Consider the following 22,314-nt stretch of genomic DNA (forward strand, 5'->3'; position numbering starts at 1 on the left):
ATGGGTGATTGGGGGCGGGGTGTGCACATAAAGGCACGTCAGGGAATATAAAATAATAAGGTGTTTTTGTAAGGGAAATCTTTACTCTTAAACGGAAATAAAAAAAATCTCCTAGGTTCTACCTTTTAAAATTTTCCGATGAAAAGACCCGAACTTGCATACGCACAATTTGCATGCCCCCATCCATGGGCTTTTAAAAAGAACTTTTGCAAATGGGAAAGACACTTTGGAAACGACCGATCAGTTTGAATATGCTTCATGAATTTCTGAATAAACGAGCACATTTTTAAACAGTATTTAATTACTATTATTTTTCGATGTGGTGGTGGGGGGGGGGGGGGGGGGGGCGGGGCGGGGTGGCGGGGGGGGGGGGTAGACAGAAGAGTGGCGCAATAAAACCGACAGCGGGCGCAATAATTTTGATTAGGAATAATTTAACCGGACCCTGTTTTTTTCCAAAAGAGCATGAAGAGTGTGTCTAAATGTGTAGGTGCATAATTTTCCGGGGGCGAGTAGGTTAGGGGGCGAGTTGGCGAGTCGGCTAGGAGCGAGTCGGTTAGGGGGCGAGTCGGTCAGGGGGCGAGTCGGTCAGGGGGCGAGTCGGTCAAGGGGCGAGTCGGTAAGAGGCGAGTCGGCCAGGGGCGAGTTGACCTGACACCAAACCATGCATGTGACGTCGGTGAGTGTGAAGGGGTTGCAGGTGAGGACGAGTTTCAATGTTTTCCTTGACTGACTGTTTTCATTTGATCAGCCTCAATATTGCTTATTGGTAACAATACAATAAACATTTACCAAACATGCCAAATAAATTGTTTGTGTTACCTTGCAGTGTAATAGTGGATCAATTGGTCATGTTCATAGAGGCTCTGGAGCTAATGACAAGTTTGTTGCAACCTGACGCCATTTCACCGGTCATGCCGGTGACCGGTTGTGTACAATTTAGTCTAACTTTGTGCGCTTTCTTGCAATTTGCGCAATCTTAAGAATGAGCGCGCATTCTTAAACACGAGCGCGCATTCTTAAAAACGAGCGTGCATTCTTAAGAATGAGCACGCAATCTGAAGAATGAGCGCTCATTCTTAAGATTGCGTGGGAATATTATTACTAATATTGTTGATGTACCCTAACGTGGCGCGGCCCCTAACATGGCGCACTTGGATTTTTCGCCGGTAGCGCCTACCTAGAGCAAAATTTAAAACTGAAATTTCACAGAAAGTGAAATTTCATCAAGTTCTAAACGGTCCTGTTCATAAATCGCGAGTTTATTTACCCGTAACAAAGTTAGAAGGAAAAGCTATTTTGGCGTGATTTTCCGATTTTATTTTCAAGTGCAAAGTGAACCCTTTGAAAATGCCCTAAAAAATAAAAAAATAATTTTCTGACAAACATTTGGCTGGGTATGTAAGTAAAGATATTAATTATTTATCAGAATTTATCAAGTTTACAGGAATTCGTAAGTGTTAATTTGGAATTTTCCAAGATTTATTCAAGTGCGCCACGTTAGGGAACACTCCGCCACTTTGTGCCCAATTTCCGGACACCACCATTTTTGAATTTCGGATTAAATTTTATGAAACTGAAATTGTTCACAGAGGTAAAATAGCAAGCATTGATAAGGTAAAAGTACTAGTATTTCATTGCATGAATTTGAGGTTTGTCAACAAAGAGGTTTGGCAACACTACACGAGGAAAGTCGGGTAAGCTTCGAAGTGCGCCACGTTAGGGTACACGACTATACTAGGCCTACTTGTGCAATTTTTGAATTTTGCGCAATCTTAACAAACACTGCACGGCATTATTATTAAAATTTTAATTTATTATTTTTAATTAGAGGTTAAAGGGGAAATAATCATATGATGAGACAAGCAAATGATCTATGCATCTGTACCTGTCGAACTACGATAATTTGAATTCAATTAAACAGTTAAAGCTGTTTTGTAATAACGGAGGACTGGAAACTAGTCTGGGAAGTGCTTTGATTAGTCTAGACAAGTTACAAGTCCCTCACCATACTTGTACGCATGCTGAGTGATCATGAGGAACACGTTAGGCCTATACATTTTTGCTATCAGAATTCTTTCCACCAATGTTCCTTATTATTTTCCCCAATACGCATAATACTTTCATATCTACCTTACATTGTTATATCTTTTCCCTAGTGAATTTGCGATGCCACAGTATAATTATTTAAAGGGAATATACATCATTTGCTTTTGCTGTAAGTTTTAGAAATGGATGGAATTGGGGGGTTGGAAATATATAGCAAATATAGTTACACTGACTTTTTTGAGGTTTTAGGTTCGAAAATGCTATAAAAACTAAGAAAAACAATCATTTTCCTGTAGTCTGGTTCCCTGACTCCATTTAAGAAGAAACAGAGCAGTTTACATATATTGGGGAATTTTAAGGTCAGGGAACCAGTCTAGCTGGCTTGTACCCGTTCATAGTGTGTAATCGATTGCAAACAAGTGTGATGGTCAACTGGGGCCAGTATTTGAAAAAAAGCCAGTTTTTTTCCAACGCTGATCGGCCGATCAGCGTTGGAAATTGATACAAAAATACCACTTTTCTTGAAAATGACAGTATACCAGGTGCCATGATTTTACAGGATGCTTTACACTGTCATTCACTAACAGTCCAGCAAGGTATTTCAAAATGATTTGGTAGTTTTATTTTTTGATGTTTGCAAATGTTGTATTTTCCCTTTAAGTACAGCCCAAGAATTAATCAGTGAACGAGGATGCAGCTTAACTCGCCAAGCGCAGCCGGTTCTCAGCATTGAAAAGATCGCTTCTCTTGTTGTGCATTCTTAAGAATGTGCGCTCAATCTGGAAGTGGAAGATTTTTTTTTTTCGAAGATTGCGCACGGATCCAGTTCAGAGCACGGTGCTGTTTATATACATATCGTACGTACATTGACTGAAAAAGAAAACCATATTCGTACTCCGTCGTGTCCGATGTAAACAACCAAGGTTTTTTTGTCTTTTCTCAGGAACGGTAAGACATTAGGTTGGTTTCCTTTGAACCAGATGTTTAAAATAGGCTAAGTAAACGATCCAAAACATGAAATTCTCGGAGAGTTCAGGACCTGGTGCCCCTTTATAATTAAGTCAAGTGCATTTACATACAATTTTGTATGTAGCCTTTGTTTTCTGTACTTTTAATTGTATGTTGACTGAATAAAAATATTGTTTTGTACAAACAGTGTACATTGTACCATACTCTATTATGACACACACGTTTCATACACATTTTGAGTTCAGCTCATTCATAAAATTCATAAAGTTTGTTGACCCACTTGTTTACACAGCAAATTCGTTCATGCAGATGAAATAGTGTACAGAAACATATGAAAAAGGTTACGGCCATTACGCATAAACTTAAAACCAGCACATTTCAAAATTTCCGTCAATTTGCCAGTGAACATGGTGAATTCATCAAGTCTTTACATACACAAAACATCTAGTGTTTTGTCTAGATGAGATGTATTGTTTACAGTAGGCGTTGCCTGTAGATGTTCAAAGTCCACGGTGTGCAGGAATATTCATCAATTTGGATGCTCCGTGCATTTAAACACTTTTGCAAGCATGATAGAGCAATGTACATTTATTTATTTATTTCCAATTTTTATTTATTTATTTCCATTTAAATATCCCAAAAATGACAACATTTAGGTGTAATGTACACGAAGCATGTTCAAATGTAGATGTGGATTTTATAAGGTCTAAATTAAAATGTCTTGACTTACATTGTACTGACCGAAAAGTTATGAATAGGAATAAATATGTGCTTGGCTGGTTTTAAACAAGTCCATTTAAGACCCAAGCCAAATGTCCATTCCCCAAACCAATCTTAAACATGCTTGTTTAAAACTGGCCAAGCACTTATTAACCCTTACCCTACTTGACCCTCCAACGCATGCCAATTGTGCCTCAAGAAAATCTATGTTTTTTGCATGGCCCTCCAATATCTGCCATGTCATTTCAAGGGTAACTGGACAGGCACTCCAATACATGCCACAGAGAACAATGAGAGTCCTCTGATAACAAAGTGAGTGCCCCCAGCTGGTCAGTATCAGGCACCCTCCAGGGCCTCCAACTCCTGCCAATTGGAGCCTTCACTGCTACATCAAAGTATCCTCCAATAAACTGCAGCTGGAGGGCATTGGCATAACCAACTGACATGCAGTAAACTACCCTCAGAGAGTAAGGGTTAATTCACTTATCGAATATCGACTGTCCACCCGAAATAAACCATGTTATATTTGTTTTACTATACCTCATACATATTCAGTTGCCGAATTTTGTTTTATTATTATGCACCTAAAACAAAATTCGGGGAAACTTGTACAGCTCACCAAAAAATTCAACTTCAATTACTAGTTCGGTTCGTTTGCAATATAATACAGTTATTACAGTTGTAAATACAACTGTTTGCAGTGTACAACTTTCTTTTGTACAGGAGACATCTTTACACGGTCTATAAATTTTCTCCACTACGGCATCATTGAGCTCTGGAAATTAACATTTACGCGAACCATGCAACCATGCATCTCTCCTGGGCGATGTTCGCGCGTGCGTACTGCACCCGTGCGACAGTTCCTCGATTGCTCTGTAAAGCGCATGCGTAGTAGACTGTCGCACGGGTAACCCATGTGACAGTCTACTACGCATGCGTATTTACAATGTGCGTGAATCCTCGCGCGCGCGTTTGGTAAACAGCAAGAATAACATCTGGCACGTAATGGTGAATTGACCAGTGAACGTTTGGCTCTCGATCATGAATATGTATGAGGTATAGTAATACCACATGATCAATATTAATTTATTATTATTACATTTGTCTTGTCACCCACACAGGTTTTCAAGACTCCAGCTGCATGTCTAATTCGTCATGACCCACCAGGCACAGCATGATACTATGATTTCAGGTGCAGTCGGGGCTGACATCATCCCACCGACCGTCAACCCTCTCCTACAGCGAGAGAGAGACAGGGCCACGCTGACCAAGGACCTGGTCACTCAGATGACCTATATGATTGATGATGGGAAGGACAAGACGGCACGCAGACGCCATATTGGTAAGTCTATTATCTGGCCAGGTGTATGCCCCAATTTTTCTTTTTTTTATGTACATGAGTATATCAGAAAGTAATTTTATCGTAAGAGAAAATTTGTGTCTCATGCCCAAAAAGATTATCTAAGGAGTGAGACAAAGACGTTTTTTTTTTTAAATAATGCTATTTTTGGTGATTTAGAGGGCATTGTTTTAAAAAGTTTTTTCCGTGGCAGTTTTGGAAATGTTCGGAATACCAGTGCCACTTTTGTGTTTACATGCACAATTACTCATGAACAAAAAAGTGGTGATCTTTTATTTGATTTGCAATTAAACACAAATAATGAATGTTTATGAGTGCGATGGTAAGAATAATTTCATGAGGTGACAGCGGACTGTTCAATCGAATGGAACATTCTATTTGTCACAGAATGAATTTGTTCTTTCCATTGAACTTATGTGAAAAACACATTATTTGTTTTATACAAAACCTGAATTAAATCCTCGTCATCTGATTGGTCAGATCCACCCTGCAATGGAACTTCTATTTACCATGGAAAGTAACTGCCATTTTGCAGTGCTGCCGGGCCGTGCGTTTGAATAATCCAATGGGCAATTCCACGGTTACTCACGTTACATTGTTGATGTACTTTTGAGTTTCCTTGGGCTGTAATTACCTTACTGAAAAGGTTAAATAGCAGTTATCCCCATGGTAGATAGAGTAGACCTAGACCTACCTAAGCACCAAAGATGACATCCAGAAAAATGTTTTATATACATGATAAACAAGACGTACAAAATCAGTTACTCACTTTACGGTAATGTAACGTGTGTAACCGATTTTGTGCATCTTGTTTATCATACATAACACATTTTCTGGATGTCATCTTTGGTGCTTAGGTAGGTCTAGGTCTACTCTATCTACCATGGGGATAACAGTTATTAAACCTTTTCAGTAAGGTAATTGCAACCCAAGGAAACTCAAAAGGACATCAAAAATGTAACGTGAGTAACCTTGGAATTGCCCCAATGACACAATGAATGATGTAATCGACAATCTACCAATCAGATGATGGGGATTTATACAGGCTTTGTATAACAACAAATACAGAAATTATAGCTCATGTCGACTAGTTGCTACCCAAGGGACTGGCCACTGTGAAAAGGTGGCCACACTCAGTGCTAAGATTTAACATGTGTTCAATTTAATACTGTGAGTGACCCAAACTGACTAGGACAGGTGGCCGCACTATGAGATTGACAAAGAAGCACATCGGGCAGATAGCTAGAAATAGTGCTGATACTGTTACATGTATGCAGAATTTACAGTGTATAGTTTTAGTACAACAAAAACCTGCACAGTATCAAAACTGCTGATAGAGCTGTTCAAGAATGGTCATGATTCTTAATTTTTGTTGGCACTTTTTTATAATTTTCTTACAATCTTATCTCAAATTCAGTTCAGTGATCACCCTCTTTTTTCAATTATCATGTTTATTAACATTGTTTTTATCTTTCTGCCCTTTTGCCAGAATCCAGTCTGTTTTCAGACCCTCTCTTCAGTGAGCGAGACCGCTACATCCGGACCTCAGCGGAGACCTTCGACATTGGTGTCAAGCGTTCCATCCGACTGATTGACTTCAAGAAGGTTCACAACATCACGTTCTCAGAGACATGGGATTATGTCTACAGGTACAAATGATTTATTCAAGGGATCTTCATGCCTGTCAATCAAGCAGTGCACATTGACCGATTCTTGTAAATATTTATTATTTTTGTTATTTCTGGTAATGAAACCAAGGGTTCCTCAAATGCGCCCCAGGCACTGTAGCTCACAAGCCTGAAGAAACCTGTAGAGAGAAGACAATGAGTAGAAATTACAGCTTTAGAGGTGGAAAGAAGGCCCCAGAAGAATATTCTGGGGAAAGCCCACGGAATCAGGCAGGGACTGAAAACCCAATCCACATGTTGGTGCAGGCGAGATTCGAACCCGGGTCACAGCGGTGGAAAGCGAGGAAAGTACCGCTGCACCAATCTGAAATTGTATATGTCCCTTAAAGGGGACATTTGGTGCTTGTGTTCTTGGGCAAGGCACTTTACTATCATTGCCTCGTTTTTTACCAGGGAGTATAAATGGGTGCATGTGACAGTAGAGACCACATTACGCCTATCATAAGCTGCTGCAGTGTTTCATTCCTGATGAAAAAGGATAAAAATTCTGACCATATTTTGTTCACATTCTTATGGAATTTGCTCAGTCATGTCAGTGTAAGTGTACAAATTATAACAATTATTAAGAGGGGTATTGTGAGTCCCAAAATTCTCTCACAAATATATTTGGAATAACCTCACAATTGATACGTTTCCAATTTAGTTGCCTTAATTTTCCCCAGAGCGTTGACCAACGACTTGACTTTTGGGGTTCATGACCTGATGTTTGTGACCTTCATTGACCAACAAGGCACCGAAGAGCAGAAGGCGCGATGGTTGGGCAAAGCTAGGAACATGCAGATCATGGGAACGTATGCGCAGACAGAGTTAGGCCATGGTGAGTTTAACAAGAGTGATACCGAGGAGTTGACTTTGATGACTCTTGCTTCGGGGGTCCATCCGCAGCCGATTTCACAAATCTGTATCATGTAACACAACAATGAGGTTATGTCACATTTTCATGAAAATTTCACATTGTATAATAATTCTGCATAAAACTACCTCATAACTTTCAAAGTCTTAAGGGGGAGTAAGTTACAGCACATGATTGAAAAAGTACAGGATTCTGGTGGCTAAACTTGGTAGTCATTGAGCCTGTCAAGGTTACTACATGTATGTACAAAAAATTTACAGCTAGTTGTGTTAAATTTTTACAGCTTTGCGATTTATGAAGTGCTGTTTCATCTGTGACAGAATTGTTGAGAGTTGCCGCCTTTTTTCAAAGAAATTCGGACAGTAACCAGTCACAAGTAACAGGGAAAACAGTTCATTTGAAGTGCTTTTGACTTGACTTAAGAGACTTGAAGACTTGTGATTGACTTGTGAGGAATTTTGATAGACTCAACTACAAACATTGTAGGATATTAATAGTGAATATTACAAATGTTAAAACATTTTTCTTGTGCTCATTTCTTGTCAAATAGGCACCTATATCCCGGGATTGGAGACCACCGCGACATACATTCCATCCACTGAGGACTTTGTCCTCAACTCTCCCACGCTGACATCAATGAAGTGGTGGCCGGGAGCAAGTAGGTTTATAACACCATGAAACCCTTAAGTTATTTGATCGAGGGAGTATTCTTTTTTCCCTTGGCTTTGCCTCATATAATAGTATTGGCCTAAGACAGGTTTTGGATGTTGTTTCCCTTATATCGTGTCGGCCCAAATCCCTGGCAAGCACTGGCGAGCTTTATTGGTGGAGGGTGATATCAATCAGCTGAATCAAATTTAGTCTTAGCAGCTATAGCACTTATACCTGTGAAATTCTGAATATACATGTACCTCATGCGTGCTATGGTCTCTGTGTGCGAATAAGAGACAGCTCCTTTTGACCACTTGACCAGATGGGACACACCACATGTGCGTACTGGAATGAGCACGGATAGTGCGAAGTACGCAACTAATTTTATGCTGAAAGTGCACAAAGGCATAGTGTCTTCGCGAGAGCGTCAGGCGTCGCCAACAACGAGTTCGACTGTATCTTTCAGTGGTCTCCCCCAAATCTTACAGTTGAGGGGGTACTTGTGCATGGAGCCAAATATCAAGCAAATGCTTACCTTTGAGGTATGCTAATAATTTTTCTGGTCGGTCCGCGAGCAAAAGTTTCAAAAGCTGGATTTGATTCATCTTGTTAATATCTAGACTTGGACCAAGACTGTGCCTTAGGAATATAGACTAATTCACCGACAACAATTTCTGAGGTGGTACCAGGCTAGCGCAAGTCACGCTCTGGTGTTACGCACACACTCCGGGCTCCTTTGACCAACAGGCTACCAAAGCATTCCCTTCTTGTCTTTAGGTAAGCGTGCCGCGTGTGCACGAGCATGGCGACTTAAAAAATGGCGTCTAAGTTTGTTCAGCGAGAGGCTAGTCTACAAAACAAACGTACATGTAGTCCATAAAAAGGGGACTTCCAACTGATTTGTTCATAAACCATACATGTAGAAATAAAATTTACTTATAAACTGAAGAGTGTGTAAAAAAGAAACAAAGATTCTGGGACACAAAAAATGCCACTGCAATGTATCTTGTATGTACAGGAAAACTATTCTACGTCACAGAGTCAATTCACAACTGTGAAGTTGTTTCCCACAAGAGAACAAAAACAGCATGAATAACAAAAATATCATAATATGTGTAATGCTCGGTCGAAACAATTTTAAAAAATCAATGTGTTTTTATGGGGTGCTGTGGTCCAATGGTTATGGTGTTCGACTCGTGTGCCGTGGTGCTTGGGTTCGAATCCTGACTGTGGGAACATGGTGCTTGCGCTCCTGAGCAAGGCGCTTTACCATTATTGCTTCGTCCTTCGGATGGGACGTGAAGCCGTAGGTCCCGTGTGCTGTGTAATGCACGTTAAAGAACCCAGTGACACTTATCGCTAAGAGAAGGGGTTTGCCCCGGTGTTTCTGGCAGTGGCTGCTTAATGCGCCGCAGCACCTTGTAAACCATTATAAAGGTGCTACATAATGGTTCTCATATTTCCCATGTACTTCATTTACCTGTCTCTACGAATAGACATAATTTCCAGCGCCTTGAGTACCTAATTGTTGGTAGATACGTGCGCTATATAAGACTTCGGTATTATTATTATTATTTATCCATTTCAGTGGGCAAAACATCCACCCATGTCATCCTGATTGCGCAGCTGATAATTGGAGGCAAGAATTACGGCCCGCATGCCTTCATGGTGCAGCTGAGAAGTCTGAAGGATCACAGTGTGCTCCCAGGTAAAATGTATTTCTGTTCTTTTCTAAGATGTGAGGCGTTTTGGCAAAATGAGATGGAACTGGGCACAGGTCGTAGTGGAGCAAAATGCAAAAAAACTGAATGGGATGATTTTTCTTCCAAAAAGTTTTCCCTAACTAGTTTTGACAATATTTTTGTTGTTACATTTTTTAGGCAGATCTGTTGGAGCCATCGGAGACAAGTGGAACTTTGGTGGAGTTGACAATGGCTACTTGTCTCTGGAGAATGTACGCATCCCCAGGAAGGATATGTTCATGAAATACTCCCAGGTATGTGGAAATATTCATTAACCCTAACCGCCCTGAATCCTTCAAAATCCTCTTTGCCAAAGTGGAGGAATTTGGAGGATTGAGGTTACATGGCAAATTTACAGTCACTGCCGCAGATTTTGCAGGATTCAGGCAGTGGTCACCCTTCCACAGACCATATTCAAGAAATAATGGAGGAATTTGCAGGATTGAGGCTAAAATGTATTTTTCCATGATGCCAGTTGGAGGATTTTGCAGGATTGACTGAGGCTACATACATCCTAGCAAAAAGGCGTAGGGGGTTAGGGTTAGAAATAGAAATGCATACATTGTACAGTGTTTGTGGAAACAGGAAAAATTCTTCCTTTTTTTTGGTTTCTTTTTTGGTAAATTTTACCAGTTACAAGAATTTGATGTAGTCATGTCAGCATGTTGAGTTTGTCACAGACATTGTTGACATACAGCGACACCAAACCGTCCTGTTCTTGTATGTTCAGGCCTGTATCTGTTTCAAGGTGGCATTCAGCGTTGTGCTAAGAAAAAAGAGGATTTGTTCAGGTCTACCCAAATGGACTTTTTGGTTTCAGACAGGCAGGCTTTTTGGATTAATTCTCTATTCATCAGGCATGCAACTTTTCCTCGGATCAGCTGATTTCCTCTGTTTTCACTTCCAATGTGTGCCATTGAAAATAGAAAAATACTGTACAAAGTCTTGGAAAGATTTGACTTCCCAGTTGCATGCCTGATTCATGAATATTTGAGACAGTTGACCAATCCCTTTTGGTTGAAAGCCCATCAGGTGGTGGGTTTAAACTGTTGGTAAAACACCGCTGTGTTCTGGGCCACTTTGCGCAGTGTGCACCGCACGCGCACCTTGAAATGCCCATAAAGTTTGAGCACTACGCATGCGAGGCACGTACCATAGACATGGCCAGAGGGGTGTCTCACAAAACGTTAAGGACAATTGTTGAAAAAAACTGGTTGGATTTTTTTACCAAAAGGTATTTTATGAATTGAAATAAATATCAGCAGGGGTCGTTATCCGTGTCCACGCCCCTAGCCGGTTTTAAATGAACTTCATTCTGGGCCCAATTTCACGGCGCTGCTTAACAGTTAGCAGAAAAGTTGTGCTTGGCATAGCAGACAAATTTGCTAACCTTAAGCACTATTTCATGTGCCATGTAATAGACGGAGGATCTGTTAGCAGAAAATCGTGTGCTTAGCACTGCTGTGAAATTGGGCCCAGGCCCCTTGTCGGTTTTAAACGTACTTGCTTAACACCGGCCAAGCATATTTGTATTCACTTATTTAACTATATTTTTCTCTACAACTATGGTGCAGTCCATCTTTTTTGTAGTCACTCCGAATGGTTTCCAACATCAAACTTTCCATGTATACCTAATAATTCGGACATTAAGAATAATTAAATTTGCCCAACGCTGTATTGCCAGTCTGCCACTGGTATTTCAGTCACGTTTTCTGGCCTCATCTGTACGTATCTCAGGTGGCACCAGACGGTACTTACAGCAAGAAGGGTAACCCCAAGGTCATGTACACTACCATGATGGTGGTCAGACTCAAGATAGCCCAGGAGTGTTGGCAGTCCCTGGGCCGTGTCCTAACCACGGCGATCCGCTACAGCGCTGTCCGCAAGCAGGGCCCCATAGATCAAGGGTGAGTTACAAAGTTTTGTGGGCCATCTCTGTCAGAAATATTCATTTCTGAAATGAAGTCTCGCTGTGGTACAGTGTGTTTACTTAATCAAATTTGTCTTTTACTATGTAAAAAATAATTGATTTTGAACCAACAGAATTGAATTCTAAAAGCAGGTTTGTCTAGACTGCACCATTTGGGCTGTAAAGTACGTTTCACACAAAGTGATATTTGATTGCACAGTTCATTAAAAAGTAGTAAATAAAATTGAGCACAAGTACATTTCAAGGCATTTCAGTTTGTGTATTTACATGTATCTTGCAAACTCGACGTTCAAGCCATTCAGGTTCTAGTCTTGATAAAGTCACACATATATTGTTTTTGTCCAAAACATTACTTCAAATACATGTACATTTGCTCTCATTGTTGTGGGACCTGGTTTTCCACTTTTCCAGTTTGGGGGAAATTCTCACTGCTATTGTCATGCTTGGTCACAAGTAAATACATGTAGATCAGTCACTTATGACCCAACTCACTACATACACAACATATAATCACAGGGCTAGTTGTAAGAAGTATGGCTTATTAACAAGTCTTGCACAATAAAACTGAACAGTCAACATTTCATCCATGAAAAGTCTGGATTTACACATGTATATATGTATAACTGATATGGGCTCCTTGCACAAGTACCCCCTCAATGGCAAGAAAAGGAGAGTTGGGGGAGACCACTGGAAGAGACATTTCGAACGCATAGCCGACAACGCCTGATGCACACGTTAAGACGCTATGGCTTTGTGTACATTCAAAACAAATAAGTCGTGCATACTTCGAGCTATACACACGTCAACCAGTACACTTCGCCCTCTTTTGATCATATATATAGTGTGCACATATATAGCCTATAAAGACCTGAGTATGCTCCTCTGACTGCATATATGAAAAGTTGTCAAAAAAAATATATTGTTAAGATTCACTTTGTAGGATCACAATTAAGGTTGTACTTTAATTTTGTTTCAGGGGCCGCGAGGTAGTGATTCTGGACTATCAGACGCAACAAGAGAAGCTCTTCCCAGGTCTGGCCACGGCCTACGCCTTCAATGCCGTCGGCAAACGGCTCCAGGAAGTCTTCAACAAAGTCCAGGCAGACATTGAGAAAGAGGACTTCAGCAGTTTGCCTGAGGTAGGCAATAGCTGACAATATAGTTGCAACTTATCTCAGCAGTGCATAGTCAGTGTTCAAACAATTTTCTAGGAGAAAAAAAAATCTCACAAATTAACATGCTAGGGATGGACTCTAACCTATGTCTTTCTGCTTAAATGCAGTTGTCCTAACAACTCAACCACTGAAGTCGCCTTAGTGGATGAGCCGGTTTGAAACTGACATAGCAGCTGGTATCGCTATCACGATCATGTTTGATCAAATTATCATGTCACAGAAACTTTCCGGTTCAATTTGATACCTCACTCATGTCACTTGGGAACACTGTGTAAAAAACATAACAAGAGTGCAAGCACTGAAGCTCCTGAAACCCCAAAACTAAAAGTTGCACTTAATAATTAGCAAGACTTACAATGGGCATTGCAACACACAATTGAATGCAATGATGCAGGCCCCGCATTCAATTGCGTGTTGCAATGCCCATTGAAAATCTCGCTTAGTGCAACTTTTAGTTTTGAGGAATCAGGAACTTTAGTGCTTGCGCTCTTGTTATTTTTTTTACACAGCTGTTCCCAAGTGAAGTGATGGAAAGAGTATTTCAGATTTTTTGTTCGCTGAGAAGTGTCCAAATAAGGACGATTATAAAAACTGCTCAATTTCTTTTTGTACCAGGTGTATTCTGGACAGCTCTAATTAGGCTCATTAATTAGTTGAGGCTGTTCTCTCGCTAGCCAAGAGTTAACAATCTTTACTTTCACTCTACAAATGTTGACCTCACAGCTTCATGCCCTGACCTGCGGCCTGAAGGCTTTCACCACCGACACCGCTGTGCGCTTCGTTGACATGGCCCGCTTTGCTTGCGGTGGGCACGGCTTTCTGCTCAGTTCCGGTCTGCCATACAGCTATTCGCGACTGTCGGCTGGCTGCACCTACGAGGGGGAAAATACCGTCATGATGCTTCAAGTGGCAAGGTATTCCTGTCCCACACTGCCTTATGCCTCATGAATATTTATGGACCAATCTAATAATGTCATTGGTCGATATTGGTCACAGAGTTGCTGTTATTTGTCGGTTCAGTGCGCGACATCGCGTAGCTGCAATCTGCTGAATGAGAACGTGTCCCGGATGCTGATTTTGGGCGCAATTCAAAACATATTGAAACTTTCAGATGAAATTGAGACCCTGGAACACTGTTTTCTGGGAATGTACAGCATTCACTGAGCTAAAATTTCATCAGGTTTAATAGCTGTTAAGCTCTCGTCTTTAGATTTTGAGCACTTTTGTTGCTTCAAACAAAACAAATGCACAAATGACAAATGTTCTACCCTACCTTTAGTCAGGTGTGTGCTACAATATAAATATAGCAATTCAGTTTGGGTTTCCACAACCCAAAATTCAGACCAACTGTGTTTAAACGTCGAGCAAAGAAACTTCTATTGAGTGACAATTTATCTCTTTCCCCTCTGTGCATTGTCATAGGTACTTGCTCAAGAGTGCCTACGCTGCCCAGAATGGAGGCACTTTAGCGTCGTCAGTAGCCTACCTGGCTGAGGATACCAGCGGGCAAACATGGCCAGCACAGACAGAGACAGATGTGGTAGACAGCGGTCTGCTCTACAAGGCTTACCAGCACCGAGCCTATCGGTAATTGTTGGACCTTGCTTTGGCATCAGTATTTCATTGTATTACATTGTGTTTATTCCTCGATATATCCTTGAAATTCACATAGTGCTGGGTATGGGTGTGCATCAGAACCAGGGACCCGAGTACACGACTGCTGAGGTCAGGAACCTGTTCCAGATTATGGGCATTGGGTACCCATAACCACCTTTACAAATATGAGTAACTTTTCAGACAATTCATTTTTTTTTTTAAATGCTTCTTGTTAGGAATTATCAAATTGAAACCAGGCTTGATTGAAGTTTTTGATTGAACTTGACTTTATTTCATCTCATAATTTACATGAGTACAAGGTGATAGGCAGATAATAAATACAATTAATAGAGATGCGGAATCCATAAGAAGCTTAGCTTGTGGGTATGGACCCCGATAATCAGCATGATTATACATACAAATGGATTATAAACACAACAAACATGAAATAAACAAGACAATGGGGATGGAAGGCAAAAACCGGAATAAATGGAAATAAATTACAATAATGTGTAGGTAAAAATGATGATAGAACAAAATCATTTACATAATCAAGAAGAACACCTCTGATCAGTAGCTAAACGTTAATAGTGAAAAGACTCAAAGTTGAATCAAACAAGAGAAAATCGATTCCATTATAAAGTGAAAATAAAGAATACGTACATGTCGAAAAGTATCATTAGAATGAAATATAATGGAAAACAAAAACAGACTTCATGTTTATAAATATTTTAACAAGTGACGGGCGACCCTCGCAAAAGTTGCAGTTTACAGGGTAAAGCTATGAAGCCCTTCAGACAATTTTTTGGATTTGAATATTGGGGTTTTCTGGTTCCTTTTAGGGGTGCCTTTGTTTTACTTCAATCTGGTGTCCCGTTGTTGCACACCACAGTGCTGGGGAGGTTTAGGGTGGTAGAGGGAGTGAGTGGCAGGGTGGTGTTGGTTTGGACAGGGACTATAACTGTTAACTGTCAGTGATTGGTTTTTCATCATATAAAACTATCCTTATTCAGTTTTGCAAGGTTTTGTGGTTTAAGCTGATTCCCCTATTTCCAACATGTCCAAATTCTTATCGATGACAACGTTGTTGGAAAAGCTCAGTATTAGCTGTATACTACTGCCAAACCTGGTTCACCACAGCGTGGAGCCAAGACTCGTAGTCAATTAAACAGGCATGCCACTTTTCCTCAGAACCGCTGATTTCCTCATTTTTTCCTTTTTTTACTCATGAATGCCATTACAAATTGAAAAACACTGTACAAAGTCTTGTGTGGTTTGGAATGTTCTCGTTTTTCCTAAATTCCCAGTTGCATGCCTGTTAAAGGAGAGAGTGACGCAGTAGAAAGGAGTACGGTGCAGGATAATTCTTGTTGCCACTAGTAGTTTGCTTTTTGCGTTGCATAACTTCAGCTGCCAATAATAATAATAATAAAAGGAATGCCAGGCTAGTACAAATAAAGTAATCGACTACAGAGCTGATACGACAGCGTCCTGACATGAAACAGAGATGATACATGTATTTGAGACAATAAACCAGCTAATCTTCTTGTTTCTCCTTTAAATCTCCCCACATTATTCTCCTCCCTTTGTGTACAGTCTAGTCAACCAAGTTGGTCAGCGCATGGCACAGCTGATGGGCCAGGGGCAGTCGCAGGGTGTGGCATGGAACAACTCCACAGTAGACTTGGTGCGCGCTGCCAAGGTAAAGACCACTTTGTTTTTTGCATGGTTGAGAGACTTTGAGAGTTTGTAACTGTCCAACTAAACGTGGCTGTTTGCACAGTTAAGGCTGTGCGTTTTCGAATAACTTAATATTACATTCGGGCTTTCACAATGCAGTGCGCAGTTTGCCACAGAGAGTTCATTTTTCCCAGTGTATTGTGGGAGATGGTCCACAAATTCGCAGGACAGGACATTTGAAATTGTTTTTTTTTTTTCGGTCAGTCGTTTCGTAAGCTCATGATTAGAGTGTATGTTTGCCCTTTTCTTTGCCAGTGCAAAAAGCGACCACAAAAGAATGTTATGATTCTCCATTGCGATGCATTCATGACTTGACGAAACCATTGAGCTTTAGCTAACAATAGTTTGTGAATCTCATGCCTTGCAAGTTTGAATAAAAGTTATGCTTCAAATTCCCAAATAGCTTTTAAAGAGAAAAAAAAATGTTATGTGATGGCAGCACAGGATCCAGTTGGAGGAAGAAAGATAAAGAACCAGCCAAGTTCAGTAATCAATTGTAAATGCCAGCCAAAAATAAAGCAAATTGGAACTCAATTGTGTATAATGACCCAGCCAAAATTGCAAAGTATCAACATACATACATAGATAGGTCTTCAATCCTTCGGATTTCTGTGCTCCCTTTGAAAACACAATTATAAAATTATGCTATAAATGGTTTCTTGGATTAAGAAACATTTTCACAAAGTGAAAATGTCATTTATGTTTTTAAAGATTCAATAACCATGCCAAGCATGTGCCATGATGAATGGCAACATGCACATGGGTATTGTCATGTCTTACTGGTGTACATTTACATGTGAATATCAGGTGAATTTCTGGCCAGACTAGAAGTCTCGGCTTCAGGCACATACCGGTACTTTGTGCAAAATATATTAGAAAATGCCCCTTGACTCAACTTAATTTGTTCTAGGGCAATGACAATACAGTTTTCAAGACGGAGGTACAAATGTATAACAATATTATTTATATCAGGCTGACTTGATTCACAAGAAATAAATTTTATGACACCATCTTAATTTCTCTTTCGTCAAATTATTCTTCGCTTCCATTGTGGTTATTGACAACAGTGCGCGTATACCCTGTTGCGCACTGTGTAATCGTGTGACGGTACTGCGCGCTACGCTCTGTGACAACTTTGAGTTTCTACACTCTTGATTGTGCAAAAACCAATAAAATTTGTTTAAATGCCCAGATGAGCACAATATCAAAAACAATAATTGTCCTCGTCCGGGTACTTTTACTGACCTACTACTACAGTTGTCCAAGTACTTTTTATGAAAGCATGCAATACGCTGATTTATTTTTACTACCGGGAGCCTGAAATAAATAATAATGTTATACTTGGTGTCAGTCTTTGTCTGAATGCTCTTTCTTCAGAACCCACTGTGGTCTCACAATGTATATTTTTGCTTTTGCCTCTATCTCCAGGCCCACATGCAGTTCTACACCATGGCCACCGTCTTTGATGTCATCAAGCCCTTAGCCTTAGACCCAGCCATCCAGTCCATACTGCAGACCCTGAGCTGCCTGTATGCTATCTACATGATGGATCAGAGCATTGGAGACTTCCTAGAGGATGGGTACATGAACACTGACCAGGCACAGATGGTACATGGGCAGTACCTGGCACTTCTAAATGCTGTCAGGTAAGGCAGGAAACGTAGCATTGTTTTGTATAATTTTATTAGGTGGCATGGCTGGCTAGTGCGTAAAGGGCTCGTCTCTTGCCACTGTGACCCTGGTTCGTTCCCAGCTAGGACCACATGTGAGTAGAGTTGTGCTTTGGTTCCCTCCTGTGCTACAAGGCTTTTTCTCCGGGCCCTCTGGTTTTTCTCCCTCCGAAAAAGTCAAACACCTTCGATCTCTGGCTGTGCTCTGTGGTCATATATGGGTTGTATGGCTAGCTGCCTAAGGCGCCTTTACATGCCTTCAGCCCGACCACGTTGTAGACGCGTCCTTAGCAATTCAGCTTCTCAGCTGCGGGTAAGGGAGCGTCTCATAAGTTGGAACGCTCGGAACGTTCTCACACGAACGGCGTGTTCCCAAACTGGAACGCTCCGGCGTTCCATTTGGAACACGGGACCGTTCCGTTGGAACGGCAAAATCCCTTTGCGAGAACGGTCCAGCGGAACGGTCGGGAACACGCGTTCTATTGCGCGTTCCAGCGGAGCGTTCCCAGCATATCGCGTATACGATGGCCCAGTTTCGAATATTTGCCCAAATTGCGTCTGGAAAAATGGCGTCGCGATCTCGGGCAAACCGTGTGTCACTGAACAGGTTTTGCCTGTTTTTGAGGATTTATATATAATATTTGGACGTGATTGTGAAATTTCTGTGATGGTTTGGGTAAATAGTTCAACACAAGGTACGAGTGAGCAGTAATGCAGATGGATTCTTGGTAAATCTAACGATGTAAATATCGTTTCTGTGGTGAAATGTCGGTAGCCCCGAACCTCACATCACATGTAATCGCTACGCTATGGTGAGTGTGTATTCACATCAAAGTATGCTTGTGCAAGAACAATTTGTTTTTTAATAATACTTTATACGCAGTGGCTATTGTTACAGCAGATGTGAAGTTCTCTGTTGAAATTTCGCCCTGAACTTTTACATCGCTACGGTGATTGTGTATTCACGTTTACAATTAATACAGAGCGCATGTTTGTTATATGCAAAAAGTTTGCTGAAATCACCCGACAAAATAACGAAGAAGAAATGAGGATAAAAGCGGAATTTACTATTGACGATGTTCTTTTTGTCAGACAAAATCTACGTTTGAACATATAAAACTCTGACTCCGCGTCCTGCTGCACGGACGGACTCACGTATACCCGAGCGCGAATACCCATCCGTGCAGCGTTCCGCCGGGAACACTGTGTTCCCTCCCCGTTCTAGCTGGACCGCAGCTCGGTGCGTTCCCTTCAAGCCGCGGAACGCACCCGTGTTCCATTGGAAACACGGCACGTTCCCGTTGGAACGCCTGGCGTTCCTACGGAACATTCCATTGGACCGCGAATGTTCCCGACTTATGAGACGCTCCCTAAGGATGATTAGCCTCCCAAATTATTAATATTATCTCACGGTCACATAAGGTGCTCTTCAGTTCTGTCCATTTCTTGTGTTACCTACATGTACTCTATCGTATATTCCTTTCCTACTGCATGACATTACAACTTAAAACCAGTTAGGGGCTGGTCGCCGATAATTATTCAAGCCTTCCCCTTATTGGCGGTTAGGCCCCTAACTGGTGTTAAACCTTAACTTTATAACTGCTCTGCCACACTGTCATCCAATAATAATTCTGCTTTGTACAAGTTATACATGCATCCTCAGGCCCAAGTGGTTCCTCAGTAGCCATTTGTCTCTTTGTGATGGACCACTTGTGGGCAATTGTAAATAAAACTTGATGCACTGTAGGGAGCAATGATGGGCATTACGGTACTGTAATGTGTGTCGCCAAGTAGATCCCCTGCCTGCCTGGTCGCGATATTTTTTTGTTTACACTTTTTGAATCAAGTGTATTGGGTAACTGTTTTTCTCAGGCCTGAAGCTGTGCCTTTGGTGGATGCCTTTGACTTCTCTGACCTGACTGTACACTCAGTGCTGGGATGCTATGATGGTAACGTGTATGAGAGACTGTATGAGCATGCCCTGAGAGACCCCAAGAATAAGACAGAGGTAAGTCCAAGATGTGCACTTTAAAGGTAGAATGGACCTTTTTGTCAGTTAAGAATTGCTTTTTCTTCATTTAAAGCAACAAAGGTGCTCAGAATGTAAAGGCGGGTGCTTAACAACTAACTTGATGAAGGTTTAGGTCTGTGAACGCTGTACATTTTGAGAAAACACAATTTTCTGGATCCCAGTTTCAATTCACAAGTTGCCCAGTCATATTTTGAATTGAGCCTTCTCGTGACAAAGTCCTGATTGTAGTTAAGTGATGTCATACACTGAACTGACAAATAAAACCGTGTGCATGTGCATCATGTCAACGCTTGCACCCATTCACAGATTTACCCAACTACAAACGGAAATTTTCAAAAATGTGTCAATTGACACATATTTGGAAATTAGCTTCTTTTAATGTTTTCTTTGAAATGACAGCATGCCAGAAGGAATAATTTCACAGGGAGTTTTAATAATGTCATTACTATCTTTAAACCAAGTACATTGAGTGAGCTTTTTAAGAATAATTTGGTGGGTTACTTTTTGGATAGCTGCAAATGGTCCACTCTACCTTAGTAATGAGGCTGGCTGGTTGGCTAGCTACCTTGCTGTGGAATGAGCCTTTGTTGATCCGAGAGAGATGGATTTGTTGTCATTTTTTTCTTCAAAGCGTTCCTTAACCGGCCTTTGCAAACGTACTCTGTGCCAAGTTGTCCTTTCAGTCAAAATCAATCAAGTGGTTGTTTTCAACAGTTAAGAGCTCCCAGCGTATAGAGCAAGATTGACTGGCTGTGACTTTTTATGTAACTTGATATAGCTTTGCTTTGATTGGGGTTGACTGATAAGACAGCTGTGTGCACCAGTTGCCTGCTTTTGTCTGTTGACTGAATTTGACGAGTCAGAGTGCTTCCCTGAAATATGATGTGATTGTTGGTGATTAGCCTGTGTAAAAGGCATGGCAGGGAACAGGATTGATTTTTTGACTGTCTGTGACTGTTCAAACACCAGGAGGGTTAAAGATCTTTCTTTTCCAAGACCCTCATTGAACAACCCGATTACTTTGGTTATATTGTCGCATGGTGATCGCTGCCATCATTATTTGCGAGATAACTAGGCCATTTGTATACCATACACTCCCATCTGTGCACTAGGTAATCATACCTTTTTGCCTTTATCGTCTAGATTCACGAGACCTACTACAAGTACCTGAGGCCATTGCTGACTGAGCACCAGTCTAAACTGTAACAGGAATCGGCGGGCAGACAACCAGCGTAAAATTGGAAGGTCCACAGTAAACCCTTTAGCCCTTGTACTGCCCCAAACCGCCCTGCCTGTTACTCCTCATTACCGCCCAAAACCGCCCCATGAATTCACGGAGGAGTAATTACAATGTTATACATTTCATACAAGTGCTAAGGGTTCAATAAACTGACTACCAAAGTTTCATAAATGATGCATATCACTCCAGTTTAGTTAAAACAACATCCAAATTGCACCAAATTTTACAACAAAGTTTTGTTTTTATTTATGAACAAATTATATTTTTGAATAAGTACCTTAAATTTGCACTTACTAATTATTTATTATTTTTTATTATAATTCCAATGAATGGCATATAAAGAAGTTGGTAATCAGAATTTATTTTGTAAGGACTACCTCAAATCATTGGGAATTCAAATTGGTTTTGTTTTAATATGATCTTGAGATGGTATTGCATTTGTTGAATTGACCGATTCTAATTATTTTGGGAGCTTACACAATGAAGGATATGGAAAGTCTGATCAAGGAAAATAATTTATTTCAAGTTAGGCCAAAAAAAAAAAATATTTGGTCTCTGGTCAGACCAAAGTTCCGGAATTGACGCGGCCACGCGGCTTTTTTTTTTTTTTTTCTTGAAGCTTGGATTGTACAGACAAGGTGGGTACTATTTTGCTTTTTTGGTGTCCTCATGTACATTGGTGTCCTCCATAATTTGCCTTGGTGTTTTCGATCATTTGCCTTTGTGCAATTTCCCATTCCTTGGTGCTCTTTGGTAAAAAAAATTGAGGTGTTGGAGCTACCGCGGAACATTTTGGAGAAAAAAAAGATTGACGCGCATGATTAAAATCGACGCGTGCGCTGACCAGAGACCGACTTATTTTTTTTTTGGCCTTACATATAAATTGTTACCATTTCATG

At 40.8% G+C, this 22,314-nt stretch overlaps 1 protein-coding gene across 2 annotated transcripts; it reads left to right on the forward strand.

Annotated features, from left to right (window-relative positions):
- The first annotated feature begins 564 nt into the window (after positions 1-564).
- Positions 565-22,001, forward strand: LOC119721932 (peroxisomal acyl-coenzyme A oxidase 1-like). Of its 2 annotated transcripts, none has more exons than XM_038191885.1 (15): positions 565-700; positions 4,860-5,080; positions 6,588-6,747; positions 7,449-7,603; positions 8,190-8,297; positions 9,879-9,998; positions 10,171-10,286; positions 11,770-11,939; positions 12,939-13,101; positions 13,861-14,051; positions 14,560-14,724; positions 16,330-16,435; positions 17,902-18,119; positions 20,016-20,151; positions 21,319-22,001. In XM_038191885.1, exons 2-15 carry the CDS (start codon positions 4,894-4,896, stop codon positions 21,379-21,381), a joined length of 2,058 nt encoding a protein of 685 aa, XP_038047813.1. In that variant the 5' UTR covers positions 565-700; positions 4,860-4,893; the 3' UTR covers positions 21,382-22,001. The 2 variants fall into 2 exon arrangements, with proteins under 2 accessions (XP_038047813.1, XP_038047814.1); XM_038191886.1 differs by having other exon boundaries at positions 694-769.
- The last annotated feature ends 313 nt before the right edge of the window (positions 22,002-22,314 follow it).

The sequence above is a fragment of the Patiria miniata genome, unplaced genomic scaffold (genome assembly GCF_015706575.1).
Source record: "Patiria miniata isolate m_02_andy unplaced genomic scaffold, ASM1570657v1 HiC_scaffold_14, whole genome shotgun sequence".
In the NCBI taxonomy this organism is placed as follows: Eukaryota; Metazoa; Echinodermata; class Asteroidea; order Valvatida; family Asterinidae; genus Patiria; species Patiria miniata.